Source organism: Lethenteron reissneri, chromosome 55 (assembly GCF_015708825.2).
Source record: "Lethenteron reissneri isolate LAM-NWPU_2019-01 chromosome 55, ASM1570882v1, whole genome shotgun sequence".
Taxonomy (NCBI): domain Eukaryota; kingdom Metazoa; phylum Chordata; class Hyperoartia; order Petromyzontiformes; family Petromyzontidae; genus Lethenteron; species Lethenteron reissneri.
Window position 1 is genome coordinate 10,920,612 of NC_083833.1, and position 12,362 is coordinate 10,932,973.

Genomic DNA, 12,362 nt, shown 5'->3' on the forward strand with positions numbered 1-12,362 from the left:
CCCAAAACACTCGTCTTGAGAAATGGCCTTAATCCAGGAGTGCATTGGGAAACAACGGCATGTGGGATGTCTGGACATTCCCTATTCTAATAGGGTTTTTCCCCTTTTTTCTGACAATAAAACTGAAACCTTTTTACAAGGAATCATGTCTGCATTAACCACAATACTTGCAGTCAAAATGCAAAAAACACATTCTGATAATATATGCATTGCCCTTGAAACTGATTGGTCCACACCAGACAACTTTTGGTACTGGCAAAGGAGGTCTAATGATGTAGATGCTTACCCCGAGCCCTCGTTACTTTGATAGTGCATTGTCTTTGAGCTGTACGCCTTTTGGCGTCATCTGGTCGAGCACCAATTGAGACGAGGCTCAAAAGAAAGCTGTCTCTGGTGTGGACCAATCAGTTTCAAGGACAATGCATATTTTATCAGAGTACGTTTATGTTTGCATTCTGACCACAAGTATTGTGGTTTATGCACACATGAATCCTTGTAAAAAGGTTTCAGTTTTGTTGCCAGAAAAAAGGGGAAACCCCCTATTATTATATTTTGGTACTGGAAAAGGAGGTCTAATGATGTATTCCCTATTCTATTAAATGGCATATTTAAAAATACTGCCGAGTTGCCATCATGTAGAGAAGTATTCACAGAATAAGTAATTTGCTGCTGTGTTGTGTGAACTAATTCATTTGGTTTCAATTTAAGCGAAAGATTCTTCCTCGATGTAAATGGTTATAACAATCACTTGCAAACCAGAGGTTTCACCAGCACGACCGTTGAAACAATGGGGCAAGTTTCTTAACCCCTCCGCCCCCCTGCTCCCCACCTCTCCACTCAGCAGTGTATACGGTACACTAATTAGGTGATCAGCAGGTCACATGCGGTGGAGTAAAGTGTGGGTACTGCCACCTCTTCTAAGACGTTTGGCCAGCATTGAATAGTAGCCTAAAAGACCCGGTGGAGAGAGGGGGTCTCACTTCTGGTCTAACCATAATCCTGACTTCAATTGGCTGGTGCCTGGAATGATTTGGGCTGTGAGGCAGCATGGCTCCAGGGAAAGTCCAATGGGAATATGCAGAGTCACCCCCGAAAGCCTGCTTCAAGGTGCTTCACGTCTCACCTGCTGCACCCATAAAGGAGACCGCCCCGCCCCCAACCCCCCGATACTCAAATCTCTGCACTCGCTCCCGATTCAGCTCCACGTCAACAAGGCTGCCCTCACCGTCTCCAAGACCCTCAATGGACTCGCCCCTGCCGAGCTCTCCGCTCTCATCTCAATCTACCCCCTTTCATGCGCTCGCCACTCGAGCAACCAAGGCCTTCTGTCAAAGCCTCCAATCAACCTTTCATCTGTGGGAGATTGCTCTTTCTCCCCTAGCCATCTGTGTTGTCAATTCCCTGCCCCTGTTAAAGTCCACGCTTAAAACCTTCTCATCTCAGCTGCATTTGAGTGACCGTCTCTTCTAAAAAGAAACCAGGGTAGTGTAATATATCCCTCTATTCTCATGATGCATATGTCCCATTATTTTGTACAGTACATTCAAATGTGGTTGCATTTATCATCTCTATAATCCACATTGTATTCTATCAGTGTTTTCTCCAAAACGTATAATTATAATCAGCTTTCAAGCGCCCATGCGCCAACACGAGGTATATTCCCGAGATGTGACACACTGCCGTTGCTTTAGCACTGGGAGGGTGGCAGGGTGGAGCAGTAGTGATACTCGTGCCTCAAAACAAGAAAGACCTGGGTTCGATTCCTGACTTGGACGTTTTTATATTCTCAACTTCCTCTGAATGGATTTCTCCAATATCCTCCCATAGCTAAACAAACGATGTCACTGGTATTGGCCAAACATGCTAAAAAATACCTGCAATTACTCAGTCGGGATTACACACGATTGCCCGCCTACTATGAAAACATGGCAGGACTCTCCTGGAATGAGTCTTGATTGAGTATTGATGTTCAAAGAGCCTTTCATAGGAAAACAATCAAAATCATAACAAAAATAAACCTATTCCAAAATAAACTGAAGTTAAACAACAAATATCAGGATGTGCTGACCTTGCCGAAAGGAACGAGAAACAGCATTTATAGCGATCGACTTTGGAAGCATAACTCGGTTGCCATCGTTGATATTGAAGAATCGGGATGAGTTGTTTTCCTTCATGCTTATGAATTCCTTAATGTAGTTTTCATAATATTAAGTACTGCATATGTAATGTTTCTGTGTGTTGTGCCTGCCTTTGATGGTTTTACTTGTGAAATATTGTCTGTGCTTTGAGAACTGTAATTAATGATAGAGACATTGCAAACATAAAGATGATGAGGCTGATGAAAGGTAGAAATATGTAAAGTATGCATGTTAAAACAACTTACAAGTACTAAGTTACATTGGTACTTTAGGCCAGCCTAAAAGCATGTAATGGTTACAACAGTATTCATGGAAAATGTTGGATACCTTGCACACATCTAGAGATTATATAATAATTGTAAAATAATAAACAAAATGTGAGTTGTCAGAATCATCACAAAAATAAAAAAAAAACTATTATTCCTTTGACTAATAGGCATTGCAAACCAATGTTAGCAAATAGCAATTGTTTAATTGGTTTTGATCTGTCCCAGGCTCATCAGCAGGTTGTGACCTATCAAAGAGATTATACCGGACAGCCTCGCCTGATATTATCACAAACAAGCATCTACAAGCACAGGTGTGGATTGCATTGACCCATGAGTCGTCCAGGCTTGAATTAAAACTTATGTTCCTATTGATGGAAACTGGTCTACTGCACCAACGGAGCTGTGTGTGTCATTTCTACAATGTCTAAATATTTTGATATCTATCCTAGCTGCGTAAAAAAGGATTGCTTAATGATCACAGTTGGTCTCCATGTGCTATGGGTGGTGAAATGTGATACAGTAAAATGGGCTTCCATGCTGATTCTAGTCATGTGACTTACACATCTACTGACCATAGCCACCTCCTGTTAAAAGCAGGCTTGCTGCAACAGAGATTCCCTGAACATTGATGAGAGCTGCAAAGTTGCTACAGAACAGTGCTGAAACACATTGTGCTGACACAGTAAAGCTACCAGGCTGTTAGGCCTAATTGCTGTTGAGACCCAGACGTTTGAAACCGATCAAGAGCTTGACTAGAAGTCCAGTCGACCAAAGACAGAACATATTTTATTTTTATAAGAAGCTCCAGAATATAACTTGATTTATGCGTGTTTTCACCTTGAATAATCCACTACAGTGCATAGCAGATTAAATCATCTGAGGATAACAAATATGATTATATTCCATCCATACATTCTTTCCCCATGTGTGTGAGGTCACACAAGAAACATTATTTTCATTGACGGGAATATTTCAAGCTCACGCTCTACATTTGACAGCGTTAACCCTATGCCACGTTTTCCATGTGCTTTAAACACACACACCTAACTGGCACTTTTTTGTGGAGCACACGTACAATCTTTGCTCACTTGATCAATTCACATGCACCACATGTGCCAATGCATTCTATGTGCGCATGCCCAAGCAGCTTCTCTTTGGCCAGACAGAGGGAGCGATATGGACATGGCACTGACTCGAGACAAAACGGGCCGATTTGTTTATGGGAGGCTTTGGAAATGAATTAAATTGCAGATGACTGATTAGTAGCATCAGGGTTGGCCTCTGTAGAGGAGGCTCGTGGAGGATGCTACTGGGCTGTTTGGAGGTAATTAACCCCAAGCAATAATGGAGGACAGAGGGGTGGGGCTCACAACAACGAGCGGAGTTCCAGGCAGCTAAAACTAAACATAGGAAGCTCGCACAATGGGAAGTGCAGGTGGTGGTTCTACCAGTCATCTTGAGTCAAACCATAGCACCTGGGTCTGTCCCCATGACCTCCTGCGGGAGAGCCTTAAACACTTCACATTGCCTCAAAGTGCAGAGTCCGGCTCAAATTCTGTGCTGACGTCACCACTTCGTGCCGAATGGCAGCAGCAGCAGCAGCTGCTGACGTTGTAGTGCACGCCGTGCGCGTGCCGTGCATGGCTGTGTGTGTGAGGCGGCGCTGCTGCCCCGTGACGGCACCTGTAGGAGGCGGGCGGGTTGGCTCGAGCGCAGCAGTGCAGCGTGACGGTCCTGTCGGGCTGCTCCTCGAAAAACTCCGTGTCCACCGGCTGCTCTTGGAACACAGGACCCAGGGGGTGGCCCTTGTCTGCCATGGCAGGATGGAGCAAGGGACAGAGACAGACAGAACAAGCGTCAAAGTGTGACTGTCAGTGGATAGGTCATTTAGATGAGGGCAGGCAGTGTTAATTTTGTCCAAATGTTTAGTTGAATCATAGTCTTAGTCTAGAACTCAGATCACCGGGCTCAAAACACTGCGACCAACCACTGCACCACCGTAGTTATATCATGTAAAACAAAAACATTGTCGTAGTATAATCATGGCCTTTATATTGCCAGTTGAGGTTCAATGGATTTCAAGAATCTTTTTCAGAATGCTCCAGAAGGCAACTAGCGAGGAAGCCGACATAGGAGGCCACCTCACAGACCTGCATGTTGTGAGTCACACACACACACAATGGCATCTGCACATCTACAAACCCTGGCTCCAAAGCACAGGATTACAACAAACCTACCCGACCACCAAACTTCATTTTTTATCAAACCATTGCAAGAGTTAATTTATAATATTGTAATGCGGATGTTAATGTTAGCCTTTTGTGATTTATATGCAGCAGGCAATGGAATGACTATTTTTCAGTTTATCATTACATTCAGTGAGGAATTGGACGAGTGCACATAGCCTTGTGAGGAGTGAAAAGGAATAAATATATGCTCCCATAAATGTTTCTAATGGTAATTGCAATGTGTTTGTTCTTATTTTAAACTACAAATGCATTCTTTGAATCGACAATCTGCAGAATAACACCATATCATTTAATTAAAAGCAGTGTTACACACCTTGGATGTTACTTTTTCTCACAAAAATATTTTTGTGGAAATTTAATAAAGGCAGGCTGACGTTAATGCAATTTTCCTATGAATGATGAAGAGGCATGCGACTTAAAACCCCCATTCTGAATATTTTATTCAATCTCCATAGCAGAATTCTGAACTCTTCCTCAGAGCAGCACTAAGCCATTTAAAATCGGGTGGTATTAAGAATGAGATTTTTACCTAATAATGACTTATATCCCTCTGTCAATCCATTGCTGGACGACGGCCTCCTCTCATGCAGGCAGTCTTGGTGCTTGCTTCACTTCATGTTGGGCAGTGCAGGATGGTGAAGGGCAGCCCTTGGACAGGTTCAAATGTGATCTGGTGTCAGCCATGTCCAGGTGTTAAACTTTGTCTTTTTACTGAGGTGTATCTTTCTTGAATAAATTAGCAACTAATTACAATCATTGTCCTTGGTGCCGATCACTCTCGGTTAGATTCCTTCACCTCCCTTCACCATCGCCAGCAGGTTCAGCTACAAGGTCCCCCCTTCTCCTGCCTGCACCACCACCGGGCCTCTACTCTCAGCTGTCCCCCGTATCTCTCCTCGCCGCTGTCGCACAGCGCTACAGCTCACAATGGAACTCTCATCCTCCTCCACAACGGCAGCGCAACTCCCGAGTTCCTGCTCTCTACACATGGAGACCGCTTAGGCGTTAATTCTAGATTTGAAGCTTTCGTGACTGCAAGGATTCATATTCTTAGGTTTTTTCGGTAAAGTCACATAGGTACAAAATTAAAATTACTTTCATTAATTTTAATTTTAATAGATTTTTATTTTTATTTTTATTTTACTTTTATTAATTTTTATTTTTTACCTACGTGACTTTACCGAAAAACATAAGAATACGCTTAGGCGTTATTTATCCACGCTAGTCCCCTCAGTCTGGAACGTGGCCATCATCCCTATCCACTCAATCCACACCGACTTTCAAGAGACATGCCTGGCTTTCGAGTGGCTCCACACCTCTGAGTCGTGGTCATTTATTTCCGTGAAATATTGTGTGCTTTGTAAATCGCATTATTTATTATTATTGGGGTGTGAGGCAGTGATGGGTATTATTACAAGACCAGACAATGTTTTTGGTGAGTTGTAACATGTTTGTATTTTCAAAGGTAAAGATCATGTTTTTTCTTAAATCAAATGTTTATCCTGGGTTTGACCCTATCCATCAACAACAAAACACACGATGATCCATTATTGAACCCTATCATCCATTGGCATTTCATGCTTGTGGGCATTCTACTGGCGTTTTGCACTGAAACAGAAGTGCCAACCAGTAATGTCTGGGAAGAAAGCTACATTCAGATTTATGTCTGGATCACTTGGATAATTCTCACAGCTCAAGCATTGGAGTCTTGCTCCTCCCGTTTGGTGGTGGCCCTGAGCCAATGGGGAACATTCCATGTTTTTTTGGTGATGGCCGGGCTCAGCTGGGGGACGTTAATTCAATTAATATCGATGTAAGATGGGAAGTGTGCAAAAGCAAAATGTGTTAATCAATGTGTTATAGCTGCTTTGACATCTCGATCAGAAACATGAACATTGACAAAGAATACGGAATAAAACGCTTAAAAGTGAGGAAATAAGAATGGAGAGATGTGTGCATGGGTTTACACCGAGCGATAGAAAACACACTCAGCTTAAATGACCCAAGTGACTGCCAAAAACATTAAACGCCATCCCTAGACCCATTCCCAGAAGGCACGATCGCCAGTGGGAGAGAAGAGTGGCTGAGCAGGGAATGTTCCTGAGAGGACGTCCACCGTGGAGATGGAGCCATGAGCTTGACTTGTGTGCAGGTGCTGGGTGGAGCGCTGCAATATGGGACTGTGAGGGGTGGTGATGGCTTCGGGAGGTCTTCTTCTAGCATCGGATTGATCATGGTTGCTGCTGATGATAATGATGAAGATGACATTCAAACTTTCAACCGCTGCTGGTATTTTTTGGAATAATCAAAGACAAAAGAATGAATGGGTATCATGTCCATTCCAGGATTCACGTTGATCCTCCCTCATCTATAATCGCTACCAAAGCCAATTGCTGCACTGGCTGTGTTACATCGTTGGGGCTTGGACAGCATTAGCAGTGGGTGAACAAAGGGGGTTGGTTTCACCAGCCATGTTATCTTGTGTGCGTTTATAAGCCATGCACTATGCAATCGTTATTTTGCACTTTAGGTTGTCAAAAGCAGTTGTAGATTATTGCCGAATGCTAAAACTGTTGTTTTCTGAAATCTGCAAGTTTTTTTCCATTAGAATTAAATTGAATGCATTTTGTTTAACTAGGTGACAGACCATTACATTTCATTAGCTCTGCTCTGCGGAAGACATCGACTATTATAGATAAAAAAAAACATGTTTTCCATTTTTACAACCTGCAGGTAATATGCAGCGTTTAAATATGAATTTCAGACTAAAGCACAAACACACAATGGCTCACTCCCATGAATATAGTTCCACAATGGTATTTGGAAACTGTTGACAGAAATTAATGGGCTTCTGTGAAACTTAATCCTTTCACTATTTAAAGTACCTCAGTGCCATGTGAGATAACTACATTGGTCTTCAGCGACTGTTAATTTAGTCGGGTGCCACGGTAGACTGACGTGGGAATTGCTCCCCTCTCCTCACCCTATCAAAAGTGGAGTTACTCACCACACCGATATGACCCTGGGAGTCAGTGCCCATACCACAAGGGCTTCATTAAAAGATCCTATTTACTGCATCAGACCAACACTAATGATCTGTACATTGCAACTTCAGAAGTAAACGGAATGTATGGTATAAGAGGGCACAAAACACTCTCATCGGTCGACTTAGCCCACCATTTCTCCAAAGACAATAAAATTCGCACCACTTTTCTGAAAATCAAGTCACAACAGTTATTGTTTTATGGAGAGACTGGTCTTGTCATTTTAATGAAGAATCTCCACTACTTCTGCCACAGGGCCACCAACAAAGAAAGGTACCACCCCTTGATCGTTTCAGTGGACACACTTTTTTTAATCAATTACTGTCCATCCGCTGCAGGATGACAGCCTCCCCAAACTTTGTTTTAGTCTTCACCAGAAATTGAACTCGCAGGGTTCATAGGTCACAGGGTTCATAGCACGGTTCACACTCACCTTTATGTATATATGTGTGTATATGTGTCTAATAAGAATACATATATTTGCACAAATAATGTCCACCAATATTTCTTCATAAAATGTGTTTCATATCCATTCTGGATTGCCAGAATGCCTGTGCCTGTCCAGGATCCCAACACAATCATACACCATGGAGTGTGTGCGCAAACCCTGTTCAAAGCATGACTGCATGCCCTCTATTTTAGGTGCTGGATTTGGAATTGTGGCACCAATTCAAATCACATTTGGAACTAAAATACCAAGCGTGAATATGAGTGGGTTTTCACACTTGCTGATAACTCCAGCCACATTAAAGTGGGTCCCACTCTCTGTATATTACCTGTCTTGCTCTCTGCTTTTTACATTTCCTATCTTGACTTAAAGGTTTCGTGACTGCAGGAATTAATATTCTTTGGGTCTAATGATATATATATATTTTCACCTGATGACGATTGCTTGTGTTGCGATCGAAACATCGTGATATTTTTATTATTTTTCTATCTACATGGCTTTACCGAAAGACCCAAAGAATATACATTTCCTTTGTTTTAACCTTTCGTACGGTTACGTGGAATAAATGTTTTTGTTTTATTACTTTTTTACAGATTTCTCCATAAATACTGGCATGACCCTAAGTTGGCAGCTGACAATGAGAGCCACTGCACTTTTCTGAGTACAGAGCCATAACCTCTGACCTCCTGAGTTTTAAACCGTACAGCCTCAGTGAATTAACCACTTTCTCAAGTGTAGTGAGTGAGCTGATGGTCTCAGCTTGGGCATCAATTAACTGCTTTTTGTGTTTAGTTTGTTATCCTTCCCCCGCACCTCCGATAATCATGGTTGGCTACGTACGATGCAAAAGAAGTTCAACATACGAACATACACATACATACATATCAATAGCAATACTAACCATTTGCCACAAAGTGACGGTGATGTCACCACGGCACCTGTGCCAGACCAGATGCATTTTTACACATACATACATACAGACATACAGACAACAACAACCGCCATTCGCCACTAAGTGGCGGTGACGTCACCATGACGCTTGTGCCAGGCTATGTGCACCTTGAGGCCACATGAAGTGTCGAACGCCCACTGGCAGGAGGTCACGGGGCAGACCCACGTGCCGACTGACCGAGATGACTGGCTGATGCACCACCTGTGGCCCCTACTGTGCCAACTTGCTGTGCTTTAGCCACCCGGCGCTCTGCTCATTGTTGTGAGCGTCGCTCCTCCGCCCTCCGTTGTTGTTGGAGGGCGATTGCCTCCAACTGCCCAGCAGCGTCTTTCACGAGCCTCCTCCACAGAGGCCGATCTTGACACCGCTGGTACCAGTCATCAGCAAGTCCACTCAACTCCACATCCTCCTGTACCACATCACTCCATCTCTTCTCTAGCCCATACCGCGCCATTTTAGCCCCCTCTATCCTGCTGAACAAAAGCTGTTTAGGCATGCAGTGACTGGGCATGCGGGCTACATGACCCAGCCAATGCAGCCTTGCCTGCCGGAGGAGCTCACCGATGGGACTTTGCCCAGATCTTTCAAGGATTTGTGAGCTCCTCACACAATCCAGCCTGGTTAAACCCAGGATGGATCGTAGGCAGGCCAGCCTAAATGTTTCCAATCGGCGAAGATGCTCCATTAGGGAGAGTTCATATTTCTCAAGCATAGAGAAGGGAGGGAATGACCGTGGCCGAGAAAACTTTAAGCTTCCTGTGGAGCGACAGACCAAATAGCTTCCACACAGCGTTACGCAACCGACGAAAATATAGTGCCGCTCAACTGATTTTGAGTGAGACCTCTGCTGTCAAACCGGAGCCGGTCATGAGCACACTGCCCAGGTATGGGAAACTCTCCACTCTCTCTGCAACTGCCCCCATCACCAATTGGGAGTTGTGGGAGTGGAGTGCCCGATGGTGCTTAGTTTTGGTGGTGCTGATGGTAAGGCCCCACCTCTTAGTGGCACGCTCCAGTTTCAGCAGCAGCGCCTCCAACTCCTCCTCTGAGTGAGCGGCAATTACCAGATCATCGGTATACAAAACGTGATTGACCAATAGGGAGCCATCCCTTGACCGCATCCGGGCATTAATCAGCCTCACATTGTATCTGTAATAGATGTAAATTCGTCTGGTACAGCTATCAAAGGCTTCACGAACTACGTGGTCGAAAAAGATGTTAAATAATGTGGGAGCCAGAGGACATCGCTGTCGCACATACATACAGATACACATACATACACATACATGCACTTTATAGAAACATACAAAGACAAAGATCCCCTGTATAGCCTGACCAGACTGTTGGGGCAAGTGCTGTTAGCGAGCACCTCTAAAGCCAGCACGACACATAAGGGGGTGGATGGCCAACACCACACCCGGCCGCCTTTGTCTCCCCAGTGGTGATGTTTACACACTACACCTGGTACTAATTTGAGGCTGAGTCGACCTAGGGGAGACTCATGACCGGTTAAGCGTAAGCGCGCTAACCACTACACTACCGCTCTCCATACACATGCATAGATATACACATACATACAAAAGGACACACATACATACGGACACACATACAGATACACATACGTACATAAACATAAAATAAATGACTGCACAAAAACCCATCGCGTGAAATTTGGGTTTCAGCCACTACCTTTGCACTGCTCCACTTTAGAATTCCCTCCCTTAGTCCCTTCTCTCACGTCCTTATAACATTCTTATAAACGCGACCGTGCTCTTAGTTGCTGGCCGCGTTGCGTTCTGTCCCTGTGCGTGCGTGGGAGGGTGGGCCCTCTCACCGGTGGGGTGTCCCGTGCCGTTGTCGCAGGGAGACGAGTGGTGTTGCTGTGGCCGAGAGGCGCGATGCCCGTGGGGGTGCGAGTGGTGGGACGCCGAGGTGGCTGGCTTGGTGGTTGCGGTGCACGCGCCGACTGTGCCCAGCGGCACTCTCCCCTGCCACTCTCACTGCCGGGGAAGAAGACATCCATGTTACTCTACATGTACATTGATGAAGACACCATGTCACTCTACACGTACATTGAAGACATCCATGACATGTTATGAAGACATCCATGTCACTCTACATGTACATTGAAGACATCCATGTTACTCTACATGTACATTGATGAAGACACTCATGTTACTCTACATGTACATTGATGAAGACACCCATGTTACTCCACATGTACGTTGATGAAGACATCCATGTTACTCTACATGTACATTGATGAAGACACCCATGTTACTCTACATGTACATTGATGAAGACATCCATGTTACTCCACATGTACGTTGATGAAGACATCCATGTTACTCTACATGTACATTGATGAAGACACCCATGTCACTCTACATGTACATTGATGAAGACATCCATGTTACTCCACATGTACGTTGATGAAGACACCCATGTTACTCCACATGTACGTTGATGAAGACATCCATGTTACTCTACATGTACATTGATGAAGACACCCATGTTACTCTACATGTATATTGATGATGACACCCATGTTACTCTACATGTACGTTGATGAACACCCATGTCACTCTACATGTACATTGATGAAGACATCCATGTCACTCTACATGTACATTGATGAAGACATCCATGTCACTCTACATGTACATTGATGAAGACATCCATGTTACTCTACATGTACATTGATGAAGACCCCATGTAACTCTACATGTACATTGATGATGACACCCATGTCACTCTACATGTACATTGATGAAGACATCCATGTCACTCTACATGTATATTGATGAAGACATCCATGTCACTCTACATGTACATTGATGAAGACATCCATGTCACTCTACATGTATATTGATGATGACACCCATGTCACTCTACATACATTGATGACATCCATGTCACTCTACATATACATTGATGAAGACATCCATGTCACTCTACATGTACATTGATGAAGACATCCATGTCACTCTACATTGATGAAGACATCCATGTCACTCTACATGTACATTGATGAAGACATCCATGTTACTCTCTACATGTACATTGATGAAGACATCCATGTCACTCTACATGTACATTGATGAAGACATCCATGTTACTCTACATGTATGAAGAAGACATCCATGTACTCTACATGTACATTGATGAAGACATCCATGTCACTCTACATGTACATTGATGAAGACATCCATGTTACTCTACATGTACATTGATGAAGACATCCATGTTACTCTACATGTAC

The 12,362-nt window shown here is 43.8% G+C and overlaps 1 protein-coding gene across 1 annotated transcript in view; it reads right to left on the minus strand.

Moving 5' to 3' along the window:
- The window catches only part of LOC133356694 (contactin-2-like), a 250,453-nt gene extending 238,873 nt beyond the window's left edge, over positions 1-11,580 (minus strand). The window contains exons 1-3 of the mRNA XM_061574335.1: positions 11,563-11,580; positions 10,935-11,088; positions 4,091-4,217 (exon numbers count right to left, since the gene is read on the minus strand). Coding sequence (XP_061430319.1) covers positions 4,091-4,217; positions 10,935-11,088; positions 11,563-11,580 — 299 coding nt within the window. The remainder of the gene's footprint in view (positions 1-4,090; positions 4,218-10,934; positions 11,089-11,562) is intronic.
- Between the last annotated feature and the right edge of the window lie 782 nt (positions 11,581-12,362).